Genomic DNA, 25,732 nt, shown 5'->3' with positions numbered 1-25,732 from the left:
GGCACATATTGATCCATCCTGAGGTTTTGTACTGAGCTTGTAGTTTATAGATTTACTCTATATGCTTGCTTATAGAGTTTGATCTTTGATTTTCGTTCAGTATATGTTTGTGCTGTACCGCATGTCACATTGTTTTTTAATCTCTTTCTGACAATTTTATTTCTTTTTTATATATTTTTATCACAAGTTATTCAATAAAACATTCATAATATAACTTAATCTTATAAATGCTGATATTGAATTATTTTTTTACTTAATACAAATAGATGCTAAATAAGAATATGTATAAAAAACTATTTCAACTAGAGTTAGTTCACGTTTTCAGATATCATAGACTATAAAATTGTTTTAAAAAATATTTTGTTATAAAGAAAAATAAAATATTCATTAGATATGGTATTATGCGTTGTTGTGCACAGTCTTCAAGTACAATATGGCAACAGCACGAGAGCAAGTTAAATAACTTACTGTTTCGCACTGTACTGGAATTACACAAAAGAAGACAAGCTCACAGCAACTCCCTATTACGGGCATATATATGTGCTGTACTACGGCGAATGGGTTAAGGCTGTCAGACATAACTAAATTATCATTTAAAGTGTCTGCAAATTTTTGGCTTTTAAAATAAATAGCAAAAGGGAACTGTAGCCTGTTCATTTCTCCAGAGAAACCCTTAGGCTTCACAGGAATGAGAAGCCCTATGTCACAATGCGATAAAAATTTCAGGGTTCAATTACAGTTTTTACATTTTTTAAGAAGTTTGACTGCAGAAAAGCAACTAATGAATGGCAAACGAGAATTGATAATTTTTTTCAATAAACGTCTCAATAAAATCTTCTGTGTTCTCTACTGTTTCTAAATTTGAATGATTGATTGATATCCATTGTAAAAGTTATTTTGTCCACAGAATTTTCAACAAATATTGAATCTAAAAAAGAAAAAGACCAAATATTAATACCTGTATGATTTTCTATAAATGCTGATGAATCTCTTTCAAATTAGCCAGCATTACTCTTTTTTAAACTTGAATGTTTCCATAAGGTGATTTGATTGACACAGTCTTTTATGCCTGGCATTACACAACTTACATCATTTGATTTATAAAATGCCAACTAGAATTCTTTGTTCTTCAACTAGTTGTTTTGCCTGTTGTTATCATGTAATTCGTAGTTCCTAGGAGTTCCATCTTGCACTTTTTTGACACTTCAACTTTATGGAAAAAGAGAAAGAATTGTTATTTTAAGACTTCTATCCATTGTACAATTAGATTTTTCTTTCAATTGTACCAAGATTTCACTATTAGGTTCACTGAATTCTCAGTTTTTACAAGGAACATTTTTTCCCTCAATGACGACTCAATTTTTGCAATCTTTTTGGCAGGATATGTTTTCTCTTGGAACTTTTAGATTTTACAGGTGATTCCCCAATACTCACTTGACTCTTATTGAGCCCGTCTTAATGCATAATCTGTTTTATAATAAAGGGCTTCTTCTTCTGTTGAAACGTTATTACTAAGGCAAGTTTTTTCTGACACTAATCACAAATCTTCCAACTACTTTCTAAACTTGGATAGTTTTCCATCAAACATGGTAATACTTTTCTTTAATTCTTAGCAACATTATATGACCTATTTCTTGAAATGGATTACAGCATTTATTATGAAATGTTGCCATATTTCAGAAGACACCAATACTTAGCAATCAATAAATGAACACTAAATATCTTGACTTCAGGGCAGGCATATTTATACAGTGCTCATGCTTTCTTATATTATTCCAAAAATAAACTATTCAAATAAATCAAATAGTTTAAGTCCATATTTAATATTATTTACACTAAAACAATGGACACAAACTATGACTTAACTGATGATATAGTAACCTTCATTACATTTTGTCTTTCAATTTGTATAAATTACATTGAATCATCGCATTACACCATCGTTAGTCATTTGACTGAGTTGAGATAAACTATTTCTTATTAATAGACAAAACAAATGAGCAACATATTACCTCATTACTTTTGGTTTCTTTTTGCAAGTTCAGCCAATAAAAAGTTAAGTATTTATCACCTCAAGACCCACAAAAATGTTTTTTGTTAAAACATTTACAAATTTTATTTTTCTCTCTTGATTCCAATGCAGTCCCAGTTTCAAATTTGCACAGCTATTTTATAATATAATGATGAATAAAATATACTTTTCAAAATAAAATGAAAGATGTTTTTTCTGAAATTCAGGTCAAAAGTTAAAGGTGGTGACCTTGAAATAAAGATTTATATAAACATAGGCTTGTATATCACATGAAAGAGCATTAAAATAGCTTTAAAATAAGTCCAAGTTTATCATTCTACCTTAAAAAACAACAAAGTTATGCTGACCTAACACTATGAGTTCAACATGCAACATCATCAGTGAGGAAGGTTGTGTTCAAGTAAGCTTTGATGATAATTTGTTTTTCAAATTACATTATTCAATACCTACTTAACAATAACAAACAATAGTTAGTTCAATTAGTGATTACTGTGGTTAGATTTTAGTGGTTTTGTTGTTGTTCTGAGTTTTTATTATATTATTACTTTCATATATTAACTGCATAGGTAGCCTAACAGGCTAGCTAATTAGCTTGCTGGGTGGTTTGACTTTCTTTAAAACTACTCTCCTGGGGGTATAATTATGGTTTCTTCTGTTGTTTTGTTGTTAGTTATATTATTTTGTGGTCAGTTATCATAATTAGTGTTTGTTGTCATTGGCAACCATCTTATTTAGGTGGCAGATTGTTTAGGTGATTGATCTTTTGCTACTGGCTGATTGTTTTTCATTGGTCGGCACTATTTATGTTTGTTTTGTTTACATTGATTGTAAAACAAACATTTATATTTTCTTAGTTGGATATTTTCTTTTATTTTAGTGATGAAATGTTAGAAACTGAAGGGAAGAGGGCAGGTAGGCCCTGGCGCAGTAGATTCCCTGCACGCACTATTGCGGAGGTTGGGCTTGGCAACTCCTCTGTCTCTTCTGGGGAGGATGAATTTAGACCAGAGGTCTTGGGGACCTCTAGAGCTGGTGGGGTCATGAATATTATTAATGAATTTAATGTGGCGGCTGGGAAGGTCATAGGTCGGTTGTATTAGTCAAAGTCTTTGAGAAGTAAGCAAAATTAATGCAATTCCTTGAAAATCCAAAGACTACCATGTCAATGATGAGGAGACAGGTTCCATCCATAATTAAGAATTTTAAGTCAATTGTTTTGCTCTGGCTAGTGAATACGAAAAGTTGTGGTTATGGATACTGTTTCCATCCCTGCCATTGTGGTCACAGTGGAAAAGTTATACTGAGATGTTGAAAGAGAAAAGGGAGGCCAGTCTGTCCCGAACACTGCCTGAGGTCGTGTTCATCAACCTCAAGGAAGGTGTAACTGAGAAAACCAGTAGAGATGGACCAATTTCAGGTTGTCCGTCAAAAGTCAAGCCTTAAAATTTGTGACACATGCGAGACAAAAAAAAAAGTTAGCTGTCATTTCCAGTAACAAAGAGACTATTAAGGTAATTTAAGACTCTTGAGGTCAGTAAAACCGACGTGAAAGTCAGTCCATAGAGGAAGAGGCGTCCTAGAGTCATTGTTTGACACTGACTGGTGTTTGAGGAGGAATTAATGACTCTCATAAGAGAGCAAAATTACTCAGATGACTAAAGTGGCCTTTAAAGCTGAATGTTGATTATTTAAATCGGGTAGGCATGAGGCTGAGTGCTACCATAGGTTTGAAGTTAGTCTAGATCTTTTCAAAAGCTTAGTTTCAGAAGGCAGATTGTTCACAGACTTCTCTTTGTGCAAGATCGAAGTTTTGCAAACAGTCTTGGGTAGTGTATTCTCATTGTGAGGATGAAGTACATAAACAAAATGAGTGTCCCACGAAGCTGGAGGGTCTGACTTCCAACTTGTGCCAACTGTAAATGTCTTCAGAAGGATTTCAAGCACTCTGTGAATAGTAATGATTGCAGTTATTATCAGAGGGCTGTCACTATGCACTTGAACTAAGTTAGCGTTAAATGGTTAAATTTGAGCAGTTAAACCCGCACAGTGCTTATATAGTTCAGACTGAGCGCTGTGAGATTGCTCTACTTAGAGGGTTGCAGTGTTTAATTTCCAACAGATTCTATTATGTGCAGAAGGGAAGTAGATTGTGTCTTCAATCGACAGCTCTCAAATAATCATCATGCTTTTGTCTGTGTGGATATTCAGAACTTGCATCTTTATGTTGCAAGTTCACACTTTCAGGATAGAGACCCTGCTGATAGTCATCTTGAGGTCTGGGATAAACTTTTATGATTCTCTGGTACCAGTCCAATCATTTTATTGGTGCAGATGTGAATGCTAACTCATTATTGTGGCATAGCAATCTCTTCAATGATGGTGGTGAATTAATAGAGAGCTTTTTAGCCCAATATTATCTACAGGTATTTAATGTACCAGGTGAGTTGCCCATATGCAGGTATGATGGGCAACTCCTGATGGTCGGTTTACTCCTGGTAATGTTTATGACTGGAAGGTGGTGGATTGCTCAAGCGATCATTGACAGATTATTTATGAGATTGTTGGTGATTCGAGTGAGCGCTACTGAAGTAATGTTCAGTTCAGTAGGGTCGTTTCCTGTACTGGCATTGCTGACTTCCTTTTCGCCAGACTTTGAGTTTTGGATTTGGAAGAAGTGGGCAGAGAGTTTGTTGACAGCTTTTATCGATGTCACTAAGTGCTCAATTCCCCGCAGTTCAGGTCCAGAGAGGCTTGCCCCATGATGGTGTAGGGAATTGTCAGCTTTGAAACAAGCTGTCTGTTAGTTAAGGAGATTGTCTCAGTGTGAAGGTAATCCTGGGTGGTGGGAAGTCATATTCAGCTACAAAGACTGCCTGAATAAACGGATCTTTATTTAGAATTTTCATATGTTGAAGAGGGATTCCTGGCATTCCTTTGTGCATGAGCGGGGGAACACAGATCCCTGGGGAATTATACATAAGTTTTTGGGAACAAACCTAGGAAAGATCTTCTATCTGCTCTCTCAACCTGGTACGGTATAATTTTGAATATGATTGAAATTTTTCACAGATTACTTGACGATTTACTGCCTGATCATGAGAAAGCTGGAGAGACCATATACAATCTGCAGGTGCAGTGTGAGGTTGCTCATTTTCACAGGGATGCATTGCCCTTTGAGATTACTGGCAAGGCCCTGGGCTTCAATGCCATAATGGTGGAAATCCTTGTTTGCTTGATGATGATGATGATCCTTGAATGAGGATGAGAATTATCATGTGTCTTTTCAGTAAATCGTTTGGCAGATGCTTCCTTGTTTGTTGGCATGGCTGCTAGTTTGTCATATAGGCCCTTGGATGTTACTAACAGTTAATGGTAAAGTAAGGTTTTTGAAAAGGTTCTGTACCTATATAAATGGAAGGTTAAATTCGGTTTGTTAATTGATGTATGGGTTTTGTCCCAGAAGACAGTGAGAATGCCAAACTCTGTGTGAAGAGTGTGGTAACAACTAATGAAGTAGGATATGTCATGGGAATCTTTCTGGACATTTCTGGGGCGTTTAATAATCTGTGGTGGCCCTTGGCCATTTATCAACTGCACTGTGATTGAACTGGAGGTCATGCAAAGTTACTTCAGTGATCTGGATTTACTGCTCCGCAAGGGCAGCCATGAGGTAGGCAAAATACTGTCCATGAGTTGTCCCCAGGGCAGCATGTTAGGTCCTTTGATGTGGGTGGTGGAGTTTGATTCTCTTCTGCTGCTGAGATTGCCCAGTGGGTGTCGCATTGTGAATTATACTGACGATGGGCTCCTGCTGGTCAAAGGATGCTCGCTGAGGGAAGTAGAGGATACTCGAGCTGTGGGGTCATCAATATAAGATGACTTCAGCCTGGAGAAGACCACGATGATGCTCCTCAAAGGCTGTTTGGTAGTGAGTTGGCAAGTCTATGTTTCGATGGCAGGCCAGTGTATATAGTACGTTCACGTTCAAAAGTACCTTGAGGCGTTTCGAGATGAGAAGCTGTAATTCAAGAAGCACCATCAATACATTGTAGAGAAGGCCTGTAGTGGCTTCTTTGGTATTTGATGTTATGGTCAATCCTGATTGGGGTTTTACCTTTAAGATCATGAGTATCCTGTATAAGGGCGTCTGCAAGGCAATTATGCTATATGCAGCGCCAATCTGGGTAGATAGGTTAAAATTCAAAAGCTACTGGGATATGTTGTTGAGGGCTCAACTCCTAGTATTATTAATATGCTCCAAGTACGAGTTGATGCACATGGAGGAGACTATTTGTCAGTTCGTTATTATTGGGTCGATGTTAGATCTCTGTGTTAATTTGTGAAACCATGCCCAATGGATCATAGTGAAGAATTTCATAAATTACTTGGCAAAAGAAAGGATTGCTGAGGGGGTCTAGGGTGCCAGTTGGGCTCTCACTTTCCATTTCTGTTGGTGTATTACGTTTTTTTGTATTCAAGGTTTTTTTTGTTTGTTAGTTGTTCTTGTATTCTATAACATGTTGTTACTGCGTATTAAACTCAACTCTTTACCTTTTGGGTAGGTACTGAATTTCAGTTCCTTATTTTTGTTATTCATTCTTATTTGAAACTTAGCTTAGATGCGTTTTGTTTTCTTTTCTTAGAAGTTCTTAATTATAGTAGTGCATCGATTGGAATGGTGGGAATGACACACTTGGTCATTCTCGCATTGGTAGCATTCTGACAAGATCCCTTTCATCCTGAAAGATGCCTTTTGCTGAAATTTTGTAGATGACCTCCAGTAAAGCCCATAAGGGCTAACTAAAGAAGGGCTGGTATGATAACTGAAATTGCCACATGGAGAGTGTCTTCTGCTCAGGATGACCTAACAAAATTGCCATAAATCAAAATTTGCCATTTTCCAGCATTTTCTCGTAACTCTACCTCTACCAACAGTTAATTCATAACAAATTTCATGAAAATCTCAGTCAGTTGGTTTGTGAACGGTGGCTATCCATTTTGCTGATTTGACACAGAAAATCTTTTTTTTTTGTGAAGTAAATGTTTCATCTTTTACATAAAAGATAGATTTTTAACATCTCCAATGTACCCACTTCCATCCAACTAGTTACATTAAATTAAAAAGTACAACTGCAAACCTTACGTTCACACAGTAAAATAAAAATTACAACTGAAATCAAAGGCAATTAGTTCCACCAAAATCTACTTCATCTACAAAACATGGATATGCGGAACGATGCAGTACTTTACATCTGAAGGTAGACTATATTGTCTTAAACTTTGGCCCAGATAACTTTGCACAACCATTAGCGAGCAATCTGGGATTTTCCAATCACCTTCAGACAAATGGTCAGATTATCCCATAACTACCCAGGTTCAGAATATTTATATAAAAAAAGCTGTGAAGATTTTTTATCTTTGTCTTTCCTACAAGCAACTCCATTAAAAAAACTGCAAAATCTGTAGATCTGAAATTTATATTACAAATCCATAGCTACTGCTGTTATTCCATAACAATTCGCATCTTGGATATGGATATTTATATCATACTCTACCGTTTAACTTTATTATTTTTATAGAAATGGATGTGAGAGAGAGATAATGTTGAAGAGAAATAATAAAATAAATAGTTTAGAATACATAAGATGTACAAATTTTGTGAATATCATATTAAAGTACGACTTAACAATTTAAGTAAGACACCAGTATCAACACTGTTGATGCTGTGCTAATTTATATACTACTTCAAACATGTAATAATTACCTGTATAAGCTCTCTTAAGGCCATCAAAAAGTAAAATCAGTGAAGGAACAATTTGAGAGGCACATTCATTAACAGCTACTGGCCTTTGAGGTGACATAGTTAGTAATGTACATAAACCAAGAACACAAAGCTTTCTATCATGTAACCTTGAAAAAAAAATTATCAGTTAATAATTATAAAACCCCAAAAAACACAATTTAAAACTATCACATCAACTTTTAATAAAGGAATAAACTGATAATGAATTTATGTCTTATATGAGATTGAAATATGGTAAAACAATAAATATTAGTTATTTTTTGCATTTAACTATTTGCAGATCAAAAATTTGTCATTCAGATTTAGTTCATTCAACTATTCAACATATACAAGGGAGATTCAAAAAGTTCCTAGAAATGTCTCGTATCGCTTAAAATACCAATCTACCAATTATAAAAAAGAGATGTACCAATTTTTACACTGGCAGTACTCACATCATAATATAGGCGGCACATCACGCTTACTGTTTTGCCAATAATACTAAAACTGTGCTTTATATCGTTTAAGTTGCAGTAAAAAATATCAGCAACTTACAAACTTTGCATTTTGCTTTAAAAAATAATCAGTTTGAAGTTGGCACAGTATTCTCCATAATGATCTTTACACATATCAAGTTTGTTAGCAGGAGACCTCATCACTATGGATGATTAAGATCAAACACTTTTCTGAGCAAGATCATAACAGATGAGACATGGTTTTTTTTAATAGTATGATTCACAGACAAAACTCCCAGCCATCAGAGTGGAAATCAACATCACCTCTGTGGTCTCAGAAATTTAATTTGGACAATAGCAAAGGAAAACGAATTCATTCTTGATGGGCTGACAGTGAACAAGGAATGTACATATTTTTTGTCATTTATCGGGTGGAGCAAGAAGAAAGTGTCTGAAAAATGGGAAAAAGAATTGGATTTTTCACATAATAAAGCACGGAGACATTGATTCATGCTTGTCACAGTACCTGGAACAACACAATGTAACAACTCTGGACCATCCACCATTCTAGCACCAGCTGATTTTTACTTATTGCCACACTTGCAAAATGCACTGAAGAGGAAAAAGATGAAGAATGATGAACAATTACATGTAAATATTACATTATGACCAATACGACAAAGCAAGTGAAGGATATTATCTCAAAATGGGTTCCAGACATGTTTTGCAACTGGAACAGTTGCAAAAGTGTGTAGCAGATGAAAGAAACTATTGTAAAGGAAATGCACTCACAATTTTTTCATATAACAGTTTTAAAAAATAAACTAATTCTGGGAATTTTTTACATTACTACAAAACCTTTTGTACATTACTACAAAAAAATTCTTCCTTGCAATACCAACAGCTAGCTACTCAGGAGAGTACTGAAAAGTATTCCAAGAGGAAAGCCTGTTTAATTTTAATACAAATAACACCTGCACGATCACAATTTACAATATTAATTGATGAAAACCAAAAACCGAGTACCTAGTTCAACATATAAAGCAATGGAATTTGCTTCTTATGTACATTTAATATAGATTGTTCCATCCAATACTTTCAGCTCAAAAACAACTTGTTATAGAAAAAATAAACTACATTACACTTAGTGTGATGATCCTCTCCTTTTCCAGGTTTTCAATTAATTCATTATTGGTAAGCTTGTATGTAAACAGTAACGAAAGGAAAAGTTTAAAAATTCTCATGACTTCAAAATGGAAAAAAAAAGATCTGAACACAATTATCATAGTAGATTTTGTTACAGGTTTACTGTAATGTAAATTTACATAACAATAACTTCATTGACAATTTTTGATTAATCTGCATTTTGTGGGCAGAGTTGTCTAAAATATATAATAAAATTTACAGGATAAAAATGGAGAATAGAAATGGAAAATATATAGGAGCAATGAAAATTGGCATTGATGATCACTTCTACTTTATCTTCCAATTAATTATTATGCCCATAGTGCTTCATTTTAGGGAAGGGAGAAATGTTTTTGTAAATATTTCGTAGTTTTATTAAAATCATAGTACAGTTTAAAATTTTTTCATGTAGTCCTTCTCAGGTTACAACAAATATAGACTAGTGATTAAAGAGTTGAATAATCAGTTTTAACAAACTCATTTTTGTGAATTAGATGAAAATAAAGGTTTCTGATGAATGACCTTTCAAAGATAAACAAATAATGAACACAGTAATAAATTTTTCTATAATTATGACAACTCATTCATTATTTTATAACTTTATTAAACCTGGATTTTTTTTGTACTTTAGATTTACCAATCTTTACCGGATTTATTCTTAGATATACTTTACATTTAAATGCATGAGTATTACTCTTATCAAGTAACAGGTGCATACCCTAAGAAACAGTCTGTATCTTGAATCCACTGCTTGATAAAATGTGATGTTATAGATTCAGTCGAAGGTACAGAGAGCTGGAGTTTATCCATAGTATCAAAAAGAAGTTGGGGATTATAATAAAGAGCAGCTATAACAACCTGTAGGCACATTGTCCTTAATTCTGATGTCTTAACTTCTCGCATCAACCTTTGTAAAACTAATTCAACAAATGATGGGATGCACTGAAATAGAAATAAACACAAATTATTTATAATAAATGCTACTTACAATAGTACACCAGACAATCACTATTTTATTATTACAATAAAAATCCATGGACAGTCTTATAAAATTACTTAATAATTTTTTACATTTAATGTAAAAAAAATCTTTACATAAAAATGATATCTATTGAAGTGTTACATTCAATTTAATTATCAACTCTTTGGCTACTCTCACGGTGATCAGTCCTTTCTTCAAAATCTTTTGTTGTCATTTATTTCCCAAAAAATTACATTGGTTTTTATAATAAGTGAAAGTTTGTAGCATTTAATTTCATATATAACTGTTAGCTTTATATAATTACAGTATTGCTATTGCTAATATAAATGATTATGAATGCAGAACATAACCGGCAATTTTTCTTCTTAGCTTATCTACAGTTACTAACAGTTTTGTTTTGAATTAGCTTATTCAAGTGAACTATATTTTAATTACCTTAACTTTATATGCAAATATGACATGTATGCATACAATGCTAACACCAATCAACACTTACTATTTTTTTCTATTATTTTTTGTGTTTCTACAAAACTGATTATAAAACATATTTTATAGACAAACTTGAAATTTTTATTAATTTTTTTTTTTATCATAAGGGAGGAGTGATTGCAGTCAATAGATTTTGAAGAATGTTTCAAAATTACAAAAAGTAATTAATATCTGTAAGTAAAGTAATAACTGGAAATATTTTTTAACATATATTTTTTTTTATTTATTATGGTATAACAGGTTTTTGAAAACATTTATTTTTGACCTTTATCGTAATATGTGTAAAAATTAAAATCGTAAAGTTTTTGAAGTTTGTGATTGTGTATATGTCTGGGACAAATACAAATAGTATACTATTTAGAAATGTTGTTTATTTTATATCAATTCAATTAAAAAAGTTAAGATATCTATATACTCACAAATGCTGACTTGCTGTAGAACACCGCCAAAAGGTGTTCCATCTTATCATTTTTTCATGAGCATTTTTTCTTGAACTAATTTTTTCTTGACATAATTAATTCCTAATTAGCAGAAATTAACATGTAACAACAAATTGCAATCCCTACAACTTGATTTTTAGGTTTGCATAACAGCTGAATAGCACAAATGTAAACAAACTTATCTCTTGAAGTCCCTTCGTATTATTTAAAACATTTTATTTGTAATTTTTTAGTTCTATTTTAATTTTAAGATAAACAAAGTCAGTCACACATACAATCTGTATTAATGTTTTTGTAATGCATAAGTCTGTGTTTTATTACAAAAAAGTTTCCTTGAAATGATTAAATTTGCAATAAAATCAAATTGTCCTTTAAAGTGCTTTAATAAAATGCTAACTTTTCCTTATTAAATATTTATTATGTTTAAATTTATTCCTGTTTGAATTATAATAACTCTTGGGGTTCCCTCAAAAGATAATAACTTTTCAAGATATAAAGAATCGTCAAATATAGAATTTGGTATCCACATTTGAACCCGTAGGCAGATATTTAGAAAACTAAATGTTTACTTGTGTTTACATTTATAAATATGCAATCTTTGCTAAAATAAGTCATTTATTCTTGAAAAAAGTTGACAAAACAGTTGTAGGACTTTCCTGGAATACGGCTAAAGCCGCATTCCAGGAAAGTCCTACATTTGGTAGTGGTAAATAACCACTACCAAATGTAAACAGATAAACTGTTTCCATATAACTCAACATAATACTTCAGTTTACGAGAAACAGCCTTACGCTTTCACTGCAATTTTGAATAAATTACAAATCTCATAAATTTATTTAAAATACAATTAAAAAAAGGCCTGAATTTTTTGCATCTTCATTCAATATGTTGTCAAATAATTTTCATTAATGATGTTTGATTAATTATTTTATAGTTATTTTTACTTCATTGTATGAAGTAAAGGAAATACTGTGACTGAAAAATTTTGTTTTACAGATTTCAATGAAAATATCCATCTTGATTAGTTTCAGCATGACGTCTGTACATATGGACACACACATAACTCAAATTCAATTAGCCATAGGATATTGAAATTTTGGATTTATGAATGTTGTAACATCTAGTTGTCACCTCCCCTTTTGATTGCATTAGAATGGACCCAAAAGTGTCTAAAAAAGCCCAAATTAAAACTTTTCTTAACTGCAGTTATAAGCACTCATTGAGAGCCAACATATATCATAAGTAGTACTTACTTTCATTGGTTCCAGAGTTACAGCCAAATAAAATTTTAATTAATGAAATATTTGGATCTTACAAGGAGAAGGCAAATTGGTTCAATCTGAATTCATCTCCTTTGACTTTTTTTAAAATTTAAATATACTGATTTATTAATAATTATTAACCTTTATAAAAAAGTTTTACGATAAATAATTCAACAGTAAAAAAAAGAAAAAAATATCACATGTTATTAAAAAATAAAATTTTATTTTTTCATTAAAAAAAAAAAAAAAATGTATATGTGTAATTTAATAGGCATACAAGGAAGTCATGTAGTGTCAGATTTTTTTTTTTACAGTTGTTGCTATTTTTTTATCAATAACATATTTTTTTGATTTGATCTTTTTGATGTGGAGAGCACCACATGGATTTTTATATTTAGTATCTCAATTTATTTATCTAAATATTATTCCATAAATTTACGTTTTAATTTTTTAATAATGCACATTTAATGATATCTATTTTTTATTATGTACTTGTGTATATTGTGATGATGCTCTGAAGATGGTTTATCACATTTTTCTTTGATCTATCCAGGGCAAATGTTAGTACATATTATGTCTTAATTAAATGTGAATTGATTTATAAAAAATATAGCCAAAATTTGCCTTTCACATTTTCAAATCTACTTATTCTGGTTAGAAAATTTTCCAAGGTTTTATATTAAAAAAAACTTTGATTATCAGAATGACATGATACATCAGTCTAAATATCATTATATTATATCAATAAATTATGTAAATGTTTTCAAATTGCCTGTGTACATTACACAAATTTTTTTTTATTGCTCTGGAAAACCAGAGCAATCTTCTAATATTAAAATCTGTTAATATTTCAAATCTGTTGATGTATTTCATCATTAAAAATCAATTTGATGAAATGTTTAGGTGTGAAGTTACATAAAAATAAATAAATGGGTATAATTGAGAACCTTCTCTTTTTTTTAAGTTTGTTAAATACACTTAAAGTTAAACTTTAATAATTCCGAACAAGAAATAATCTATTTAACTAGAATAAAAGTATGATTGAGTAGATGTTAAATTGTGAAACCCTAAAAAAAGTTTACACCATTTATTTTTATAAATACAGAATACATCACTAGAAATTGTTTCTTTATAAGTGGCTTAACTTTTGTATCATAAATTTATAAACTAACAAATCTATAAAATGTACATAAATAAAGAAACAAAAATGAATCACATAATTTATACTACCTGATCAATATGTCCTTTGCATTGAAGAATAATAACTTCCAATAACTTAGCTGCATGACATTCAGGATCTTCTCCGGCATCTCCTGTTAAAATCTGCAAAATAACTTGTTTTTTTAAACTATGCAATTTTTAACCACTTAGAATAAGTAATAAATCATGCCAATATACAACACTCGCTGGCCTCTGTGGTAATATCTCAGTCTTTCATCCGGAAGTCCCGGGTTCAAATCCTGGTCAGACATGGCATTTTTACATGCTACAAAAACTGTCATTCATCTCATCAGTGGTCCCGGAGGTTAAAAAAAAAAAATAAATATACAACACATGATAGTCAACGTACTTAAGATCATGTAACGAGTTATTTTTTAATACTATGATGGACATTTTTTTTACAAAATAACACTAAAATTTTTTTTGGCAACTACAGAATATTTTGTTTTCCTTTTTAAAAATGAAAGTATAAACCTTCAACTAACAATACAGGTGAATAGTTAATTCCTCTTCAGATTATTTGTCTAACTGATGGAGCATGTCATTTCAGCAGCTATAGACAAATTGCAATTCATTAATTTTTAATTAGTCCAATGTTGAATATAAATTTTTAAATATGACACTTTTCCAAAAATCTGATTTTTTTAAATTTACTTTTGATTTTTCCTTCTTTTTCATTTTAGTTTCATTATATATATAGTGAAACATTTTCTGGTGAAAATAGTTAAAAACATATTTTTGAAAATAGGTCAATGTATTTTTTTTTTTTAATAGGACAATTTGATATAGATGAAAAAAATCTACAATTTTTTGTTTATGTAAAAATGATTAAAATCTGAGATTTAATACATTATTTTTTTACATTTCTTATTTTCAAATGTTATTTCTGTATCCTCCTGAACAAGTTCTAATAATATTATTTATTTTCTACCTGACTGCAGTAGTAATTTCATGAGAAGCCAATTTTGTAGTTTTGTGTAAAAGTTCATGCACATAAAATAATTATTTCAAGATACATTGATTTTCATCATTTTACCATTAGTAACATACCCTGGCCATTTATTTTTGGCAACTGGACAAAGCTGCGTATATTGTACAATTACCCCATACAAAACGAAGATAAGGCATGCATTTTCACAAAGGACAAAAACTTATCTACAGAGATGGTAGTCATAGTCACAATTATTGATAAGAGCTTCTCTACCTTGCATCCTTTATGGGTTTTATATAGCCTATGACATAAAAGATTAAGCTATTCCTTTGACTAGAAAATAAAGTACTTTTTTGTAGAACTAGTAGTAATAAATTAGATGTAATGAAATTTAATTTCAAACCTTTAACAGCATCCTACATCACATTTATATTTTTATCCTTAAAAGTCACAGTTTTTTTTTTAAAAACATATTGTACAACAGTAAAATATTAATTAAATTTAACAATTTAATATTACACAGTGTGATTGTGTACAGTAATTTAAATTGATAATTTTATGAACAGCCAGTTTTTTTATAAAATGAATAGAGCCTTTGTCAATCCGCTGCTGTCAGTACTATCATTTCAACTACCTAACTTGTTTATTTTCATCTGCCAAATTATAAGTATCAGATTCAGGATCACTATCTTCTTGTAAATTCACATAAAAACCTGTCATTTATATTATCAAGCAGGTCTTCTGTTTGTATATAATCATTTCCATTGTTCTTTAGATATTATTCTAAACTTTTCTGCATAAATAAGCCATGTCATTAGTGTTAAAAGTAACATTTCTGCTTCCAACCGAAGATTTTAAATCTGACCAAATTAATTCAATCAGGTTCAGATCATGGTGGTGCAGCAGCAAACTTAGGGTGGTGTGCACTTTTTCTGCCAGAAACCTACCTATTTGAAATGTCTTTTGCCTCGGTTTATGAGGTCATACCAATTCATTTTCCAACATATCTTGTGAAACTGGTATTTTCATTTTTGTCCACAATTCTTTCATTACAGCTTTTGTACCGATAATATAGGAGCTTTATTAATTTATTTATGTTAAGTAGCATTATCATTACAACAACTTTAAGGTGGTAAAATTAGAATTAATCTTTCCTTTAACCACCATTCTTAATTATCAAAATTCATAGTATCATGATTTGATACTATGAATACTAACTAGTATCACCAGTGGTCTGATTTGATTTATACATTAATATTGCATTTAAAACAAAACAGTATACCTTGCAGGAATAATTAGTCTATGGCCCTTTGATATAGCAGCAGTAAAACCATCAGGTGAGTTGTCATGCCAGCTTTTTGGTCCAATTACTATGAATGTAAGTTTTGTAAGTGTAAATAATATGTCTATGTTCTCATCAGTATTGTTGTAAATGACTTAAGTATTGTATGCTTTTTTGCAGTTCTTTCAAAATGTTATTAATAACAGTTTTTTCTCCCTGGAAATTAATATTCTCGTAAAATTGATAACAGATTTTTTAAAGCAGGTACAATCTTTTGTTCAAACATAAAAATTATGTACTGCACATGTCATCTGTACGTACTGTACACATCTGTTGGAAGTTGAAATGTTTTTTACCAGTAAACAACACTGTGTTTTTTAACTGTAGAACTAAAAGATGTATTTGTGTTTTCACCAATTTCAACTCTTTTATTATTCTACTAATGGATTGTTTTAATATACCAGTGGATTGTGACGCGTTCACAAACTTTGTTTACATCTATTACAAATCTTCCAACATCTGCTTCTTTCTTCATAAACTCATATACATTTGCCAATATTTCTCTAGCTTGACTACCAAGAGTTTTATTGAGTATGATAGATTTTTTAGGGGGCATATTTACAATTTATATAAATAGAATACATTTATGTTATAAAATATTCAATATTAACACAATATAAATATCCAATACAAACACAATTACACAGTAATTCGCATTCCACTTCTTCTGCTGACTATACAAATACCGATGTTGACAGCACAAACCCAGTTACAGAATGAAATGTGCATGCGCTACTATTGCTAGCCTCTAACAAACTGTCCGTTGCCTCGTGCCAAGTGTCTGGATAAAATCGAGTTGCCAAAAACGAATGGCCGATACAGTAAAAACTTATGTTGACTAATGGGTAAACAGAAATGAAAATATTAATTTTAACCTTAGTTAAAATAACTTACAGCTTTGCACATATTAAACATGGCTAATAAATGATGTTCATTTGATAGGAATGCAGGTGTATCTACAGTAACATAATTATGCAACGCTGGCATCATGTCAGTGAAATAATCAAAACCATCTTTCTGGAAAACCTGAAATTAAAAACAAGTAACATTAAAAATATCTCTATAATCAATCAACTGAATAAAATTTACTATCAAAGAATTCAAAATTATTTTGCAAAAGACTAATACAAGACTAATTTTATGAGAACCAATTTCTACCATGAAAACTGCTTTGCTCCTTCCTGTTTTTTTTTTGCAAAAAATTGCAAAATTATGAAAACAGGACATACATCTGTGTTGAATAAAGAAATTCTATGATCACTAAAAACGACATGTAGCAAATTTATAAAATAAATGCATAATTTTACTTTAATAAAACAATACTAATAAATGCAGTTAGTTGTAAGGAAAGTTACACAAATACATGAATTTAATAGATACAGCAATGATGTGAAACAAATTTTTTTAATTGTAAATCTAGCACTGCTATACTGTATTTTTTCACATGTGCATACATTATATAATTACAATTTATAATTCAGAGCATGGTTTATACTGTTAATAAATATATTACAGTTCTCTATACCAGTTACTCAAACTGTTAAAATTAAAGGATATCCAAGAATAAATATCAATTTTGAAAGATATTGCATGATAGATCATCCTGTTCATGATTCTTGTGAGCTTAAAGGTATTGGTCTTTTGCAAGATTTACACAAGATAGTTAAGTAAATACTGTTACTTTTTTCATATCTCAAAGCTTGACTATATATAATTTACAAATATATATATATATACACACACACAATTTTTTTTCAATGCAGTAAAACATTTTGACCACTTTGCTTATAAAAATGTAATATCTTAAAAAAAAAATCAGATAAGTTAAACTTAACTTACCTTAATTATTTACAATAACTGGTTTTTGCAGTATTCTACATCATCAATTGTGTATTAGACAGATAGTGTTTTTGTTACATTAAAAGTTATTTCTGATAATTTATCCTTTGTTCTGGAAATTTTAATGTACTTCTATTGCCAAATTTTAAATAATATTGTAAACATAAATATTCATATGCTGTCCAGTTCTGGACAGCAACAAGGATAACCAAATTGAACATGTATACAGAAAGCCTACATATAACAATTCATAAAAAAAACAATCATCCTAGGTCTTATAAAATTAACACTTAATATAAATGTAATTAATAGAGCAATCCAGTACAATCATAATGTATGGATAACACAAAACATGTGGCAGTGGATATGGTACTATTTTAATATTTATAAAAAACAACCATCAAAATACAATAACAAAACAACTACTACCTTACAACCAATACAAAGACACAAAAAAAGTGAAAACAGATGCATAAACTATTTATATGCCGACTTGGCACTGCTGTCAAACGACATTGATGAAGCTAAATCACAGATATTATACGTTCAAAACATTGCAAATAAAATTGGCCTCAAAATATCAACTGAAAAGGCAGAAATTATGCCCCAAAAACCATCATTTAAAAGAAGTGAACATAAATGTTAATAAAATCAAAATAGTAAACCAATTTAAATATCTCTGAGAAATAATCAACACCAAAATGAAAAAAAAAATCTCTATCCAAATAAAAAGAAACAAAACTAGTAGCTAAAGTTCAAAAATTAATCTGGTACACTTAATAAAAAATGCCTACCAATAAACACAAAAATAAGACACTACAACACATATACAAAACAAAAAGCCACTTATGCAGGAGAAACACTCTTCCACCTGAACAAACAATCAAAGTCAGACAGACTCCAAAATTGAAAGAACCTGCATCAATAAAAAGTACCAAAAATACGAGCAGTGGTGGTTTGTGCCCATCAAAGTTAGAACCCATCACTGATACCATGCATAAGAGGAGATTAGGATTATTTGGGTATCATGAGGATGGAAGATTCAAGAGACTTCTGAAACTGCTAGTACATACAATCTCGACTCCAAAAACATATAGACAGGATGCAAACAAGAAACTCAAGAACAAAAACACTCACAACATGAACATTTTCAAAACTAGAATGGGCACAAAGATCGGAACATAAGAAAAATTATTGGGAGGACCGCAAGCTCAACCAATCCCATTGAACAGACTTGGATAATGGACTGACTAAAATGATCCTATGCGGTAGGATTATTATTATTAATATGTGTTAATAATAATAAAAGTAAGTATACACTAATAGTATTTAAATAGTAAATATTTAAACCAGCATATAAACTTACAATCTGTATGGAATTTATAAAACTAAATGTAATTATTACGGTATTTATAAAGAAAAACAAATAATCTTTTAAATCTGGACAACATTATAGAAACACAAAAATAATAAATTAGGTTTATCTAATATGGCAACCATAATAAACATTCTATTTTTGATAATGACAAATTTTAATATATTAGAAACTTAAAACGGACATAAATACTAACAAAATTTCAGTTTGATAAACAATCAGACAGTATTTGAGGGTAACATTCTTATAAAAACAGCAATAGGTAGCAGCACTCATAATAAAATTAATACATAGTTTTCATTACATTACAGTACTGTAACGAACATGCATGTATAGTAGTAGCAAACTAATCTGTACAAAGAGAATTTTTGTTCTGCAATAGGGAATTTTCATTCTGTGGCAGACTGCTTGCTGTTTCAGGTTATGTTGTTAGTTCATATATAAACAGAATTAGTGGTTTTTGTGCTTTTGTAATTCATTGTCAATTAGTTTTTGATGACCTTGTGAGTTTCTGTTATAAATTTCTAGTTAATAAAATGGATATAACCCAACAAAGTGCTTAAAAATTGTTGCTGTCCCAACACACACAAATGACTCAGACAGATAGGTACTGTAAATGAATCATGAAAAGGTTTAGGGAAACAGGTCCCATCTCTCCAAACATAAAAGGAAAATGTGGATGGAAAAAGAAAACCATGCCTACACAGGATCGTTTACTAATAAGAAAAAGCAAAATTAATCCACAATTGTCAGTTGTTGACCTTAACAGGGACTTGAGAGCCAGTGGGACTAATGTTTTTGATATGGAATTTCATAGAAGATTGTTGGCAATGGGAAGGATTGCGCGGAAACCTAATAAGAAGCAGTTACCGACACAGGTTATGGAAAACGAAGACTTCAATGGGTGAAGGAACATAAAGAATGGACTACTGAGATGTGGAAAAGTTATTTTTTTCTGACGAGACTCATATCTTTGTCCAAGGGGAGAAGAGTAGCCTACATTTATAAGTCAATATATGATAAGACTACTACGTCAGCACTACTGCAACAAGCTCCCAAAGACCCACCCAAAATGATGTTTTGAGGATGTTTTACACATGAAGGGGCAGGAGCACTTACATCTGTAGTTGGGATGACGAAATCAGACCAATACATTAACACATGCCAAAGAAAAATATTCCCACTTATGCAGAAGAACCCAGAACTCATTTTCCAATAGGACATTGCACCACGTCACATGTCAAAGAACGAAAAAGGAGTCTTCAAAAACCAAAATATTTGAGTGCTCTCATGGCCAGGAAACTCTCCTGATCTGAATTCCATTGAAAATTTAAGGGCCATACTGAAAAACAGACTGGGAAAATAATTTGTAGCACAAAAACTGACATTAGTTCAGCGATACAGATTTGGTTTTGAGATGAAGAAATAAAAAATTATTGTTCTTCCTTAGTGGAATCAATGAGATAATCAAAAACAAAAAAGGGAGACAAATTATTAAATTTGACTAAGTTTGACAATTAAACACATTTTCTTTTAAAAATAACATTTTCTGTTAAAAACTGTGTTAACATAATATAATATTATGTTTTGTTAATATCTTTATTTAATGTGCAATTAATAAAATTAATTCAGTCATGACTGAGAATGCAAGATCCTGTCAAAGTACTATCAAGATAAATTAAAGAAAGACATGTATTACCTCAAAATTCTGTACTACGTACATGGTTTATATTAATAGAATTTAACATATATATATTTTCTTGTTGTCTTTTCTTACCATGTTATTTTATATACAGTTGCATTTCAATATAGTTGAAGATTTGGGTTTAGAATTTTATTAAAGATTCTTTCCAAACTCATCAAAGAGACAACAAATTATTTGATCCAAATTAAAAAATTACATAATGACTTAATATTTGATTTAAACTGAATGCTGAGGAGCTAGTGGCATGCCGGCAAATAGATAGTCTTTATTTAGGAGTAAAAACCATAAATTTATCTTTTGGTAATAATTGGTGGATAAATATATAACTATATATATATAAATATATATATATAACTGAGATGTTGACCTAAGCAGAAGATTTGACAAAGATAAGGAATACTACTAGTTCCTGCTTGAATTAATTCATATAGTGCTAAAAATAATACTATATTAAATCAGCTGCTTTGAAGTAGTAGCAGGGAGAAGGCCACCCTAGTCCTTGTAGAGTACTACCAACTTGTCAACATTCTACTTTTTACAAGCCTGTTTTTTTTATGCGTCACTTACATTAATAATTATGTTTCAACTACTTTCTTAATCAATGAAATAACTTCTCAGTATTTATAAGATTTAAAATTTTTCTGTTTATTGTCAAAAAATAAAATATTACCAAACCAATCTGCCACCCACACCAAGTCTACATTCTCTTGCTTTTCTGAGAATTACTTAAATTTCATTAAGTTTACAAAAATTATCATGGCAAATTCCAAATGTCTTTTGTAGAGTTAATCAGAACACTGTAAAGAAACTGATTTTAGAAAATCGGCTGATTTTATAATCATGTGTATAAAAAGCTATTAGATTGAGCTTCTCTTTACCAAATTCTCTTTTAATCCATGAGGGCGACTAAAATAATCATTCACACACATTCATTATAACGTATCTTTAGGTTTTACATACTACCTTCTGCACATGTATGCTTAAGTTTATATTATTGTATTCACTTTATTACAGTTTGACTTTGATTACAGTGTAATCAGTGTAACTGATTTCTCCAATCAGGTGTCAGGGGCTGAAATTCAATAAGGCTAATAACACAAAATGGGGACAGTGCTCTACTGAAGAAGTGTGTATGAGTGGATCAAGAGGTTTTAAAAGTTGCCAAACAAGAATGATTACAAAGAGGAAGCATGCCCGACAACTTCCATCACTGACAGCAAGATTCAGCAAGTTTGAGAAACGATACTGGCAAACTGGTGATTTACTAACAATAATCTAGTGCATTCTCTGCAAATTAGTTATGATTCATGAATAATTAGCCAACAATTTATAGTAAGGGCATGAAATCTTAAGCATGTAGTCAAGCAGATAATATGCCGTATATCAACGATTCTACAAACATTTCCTGTATTGCAAAACTAAACCTGTTCAATCACAAACAATCATTTTATAATTTACAATAAAAGTAAATCTTAACAGAAATTGTTATCCCAAATCGATCTTATAATATTAATTATAATTAAAATAAAATTACCCTGAATTATTTCACTTCTATTGTTTGAAAATTTTATAAGGATTTCTAAATCTAAATTATGATGATTACGTACTGCGACTAAAAATTACAAATGATGCATATTTTAACAAGATTGATAAATGTAAGGTCAACACTTTCTTTTAAATGAAACAATTTTGTTAAGTATGAGTTATTATAATAAATGAATTATTCTAATTAGCTGACCAACAGTAAAGTCATATCGATAGCAAGCATCATATACAAAATAAAAATAATTATTACATTTATTCTATTTATAGAATAGATTAAAGTTGAAAGCTTTGTGTAATAATAGTGTTCAGAACAATCATCTGTTGACAGTGTTTTACTTTTCTTTATTTATAGTACTATGTGTGTAGTATAGATTAAATATTTATTTGATCTGTAGATGCAAGCAGGATGAACGAATTTAAATCCACTGTGACTCATAAAAAATTAAGTCAGCAAGCTCAGGAGTTAATCAATAACATGTATAAATTCATGAAGAAGCAAGTAAATTTGCAAAGTCGGAAAACGACAAGCATATTATTCAAATTCAAAAGTGTGAAAAAAGAACAGATGCTGTGTGTAAAATATCATTATCACAAGTTCAAAGAATAAGGAAACAGAAAAAGAAGTTATTAAAAAAATAATACAAGAAAACTATCAGAGGCTTTTACTTTTTAAGTAAACCAAGAAAATCTGTGACCAACCAGTAACAGACATAGATGATTTTGACGTGTGTGTAAAACAAATTTCATCTCAAAGAAAAACAGTTGTCCACCGTTCCAAAATTGCCGGTATCTCTGAAAGATTCAATAGGATTCTCAGGAAATAAAAGAAGCAGAGTATTTCAATGATTGGTTTCAAATGGGTAAAAAAACTGAAAACAACAGGAAACTTTGTTATTGAACATCATGATATTAAGATTAAACGAATATAGTTATGTAAATGTGATAAAAAAATTCAGAAATGAAAACAGGCTGATTGGTATACATTGATGAAACATACCTTTTGTCATCATACCTCAATGAAATCATGGAGGAATGCTTCAGGGGAAGGACTTAACTCCAATTTCTAAAGGCAGTAGATTGATTATTATACATGTTGAGGGTAAAATGGGATTTATTCTGAACGCATTATTAACCACAAAAACAAGTGCAATGACTGACAACTACCCGAACTTTATGAGTGCAAAAGTTACTTAAAATGGGCTGAAGAAAAATTAATAAAAAATCTTTAAGATTCTGAAATAATTTTAGACAATGCATCTTATCACAGAACACTGCAAGAGAAATTACCCACATACACAACAACAAAACAAGAAATGCAGGACTGGTTATGTAATTATTGCATTCCATTCTAATCTACTACGATCAAATCTTAGCTATAAGAGGTAATTTAAAGTTACAAAAAAAAAAAATACCGTGTTTATGTTTGTTGAATTTGCTAAGAAAAATGGACATGAAGTATTATAAAAAACGGTTCTAAGCATTTTTTACGTAGGACCAATAGTTTGGAGCTATGAGCTTCAGAAGTTTTAATATTTACCTAGGGTTTATTGCATTTTCCTTCGTTGTAAATGGTTTTAAACAAATGCGTTCGTACATAATATGGATATAAAATGAAGTTAATATTAAATATTCATTTATTAAGCATGTTATATAACAATGAAATGTGAATAAATCATGATTTTTTGGAAATACTTTCTCAGCCCTGTAACTCAAACTATTGGTCGTACGTAAAAAATGCATTTATTAGGAAATTTTGTCAGCTTCAATTTTTATGTATACAATTTTTCACTACGAGAGATATCTGAGATGTAAGCAAAAAACTTTAAAAGTGACCTTTAAAGGCCCTCCTTTGAGCTCACCTCCCATCCACCAGGAATTTTTATTTTCTTCAAACTTAGGTACAAAGGAACAACTGTGGCAATTTTAAAAACTCCTGGATTTATTTGATTTGATTTCTCTAGTTTAACTGGGCTGGTAGTGAAAGTGACGACACAGGAATTTCAGAATTTAGTGATTTGGATGATGACATTCGGTTGAATAAATAACAAACTGGAAGTGGTTACTTATTTATGACAAGTCAGGTGGACTGATTTGCCCAATTGCCATTACACACATGGAAGTTTCCTGATGTGAGAAGTATGCAGGTAGTTGATTTCCCCATATTGGCATATTACACAAGTTTCTTTCTAGAATGATGTTTTTCAAGATAGGTTGGCCAGATTTGGTTCAATTAATTCAGGCTTGTGTCCAGAGTGTAGGGCCATTGATGATATCCGTTATGTATTATATGTCTGCCCCATGACAAAGCTGAGTGTACTAAAGTAGCTTAGTGAGCTTGCAAGGATCAACTGTAGTTTTGATCTGCAAGTTAAGGGTGGCTAGGGGCCTGCCTGGGTGCTTGCTTCTCCAAGATAGGAATTTTGGCATCAAGCTCCAGTTAGCTTAGATATGTGCTGCTAGGATGAAATGGATGTATGAAGAACTCTGTGATGGGGCTGTGGTGTGGAAGGGTGAACAGCATTGACCTCACTCACAAAAGCGAACCAGAGCAGAGAGAAATAAGGTATGTTTTTATTAGAGGCTTATTAAATTAGTGAATTCGTTTCTTGATTTTTAAGTACCAAATCAACAGGACTTGAGTAAATTGAATTGTAGCACAAAATTGTAGTTGCGATTAACACTGGTTTTATTAATATGGGGACAGTATCTTTGGTGTTTAAAAACTAAAATCATGTAATGATCTGAGTGCGTAGTCTAACTGAAGTTAGATATAGAAGAAGTTTTGTGTGAATCCTCATGTGGCGACACAAGGCGGGTGCTTCCCCTACGGAGGTCAGGATGTTTTATTTTTCTTAAGATATATAAAACAATTTATATAACATCAGTTATCACTGGATCAGCATATTAATTGAAAAAAAAAGAAAATTTTTTTCATAAGTTAATAAGTTTTCATAAGAATAACTGTTTATTATCAATTAAAAAAATTATATTATTTAATATTAATTCTTGTTATAATATTAACATGAACGGAATAATAATATATAGAGTGCTAATTTAGCAGTGTATCAATATACAGACTGTTCTGTGGAGAACCATACTTATGCTAAACGGGTAACACAATGTTAGCTGGAGCAGGTTCAGTTGACA

At 31.0% G+C, this 25,732-nt stretch overlaps 1 protein-coding gene across 2 annotated transcripts in view; it reads right to left on the bottom strand.

The window, feature by feature from the left end:
* Positions 1 to 25,732, bottom strand: part of msk (importin-7 msk) — a 107,626-nt gene that overhangs the window by 27,534 nt on the left and 54,360 nt on the right. For both annotated transcript variants that reach the window (XR_012757490.1, XM_075373976.1), the window contains exons 15-18: positions 17,016 to 17,147; positions 13,858 to 13,950; positions 10,173 to 10,396; positions 7,797 to 7,942 (exon numbers count right to left, since the gene is read on the bottom strand). Coding sequence is in view for 1 of the 2 variants with exons in the window: in XM_075373976.1 (XP_075230091.1) it covers positions 7,797 to 7,942; positions 10,173 to 10,396; positions 13,858 to 13,950; positions 17,016 to 17,147 (595 nt within the window). In the remaining variant the exon portion in view is untranslated. The remainder of the gene's footprint in view (positions 1 to 7,796; positions 7,943 to 10,172; positions 10,397 to 13,857; positions 13,951 to 17,015; positions 17,148 to 25,732) is intronic.

This window comes from Lycorma delicatula, chromosome 8 (genome assembly GCF_047948215.1).
Source record: "Lycorma delicatula isolate Av1 chromosome 8, ASM4794821v1, whole genome shotgun sequence".
Taxonomy (NCBI): Eukaryota; Metazoa; Arthropoda; class Insecta; order Hemiptera; family Fulgoridae; genus Lycorma; species Lycorma delicatula.
The sequence above is the reverse complement of the archived record's forward strand: the minus strand, read 5'-3'. Positions and strand labels throughout refer to the sequence as shown.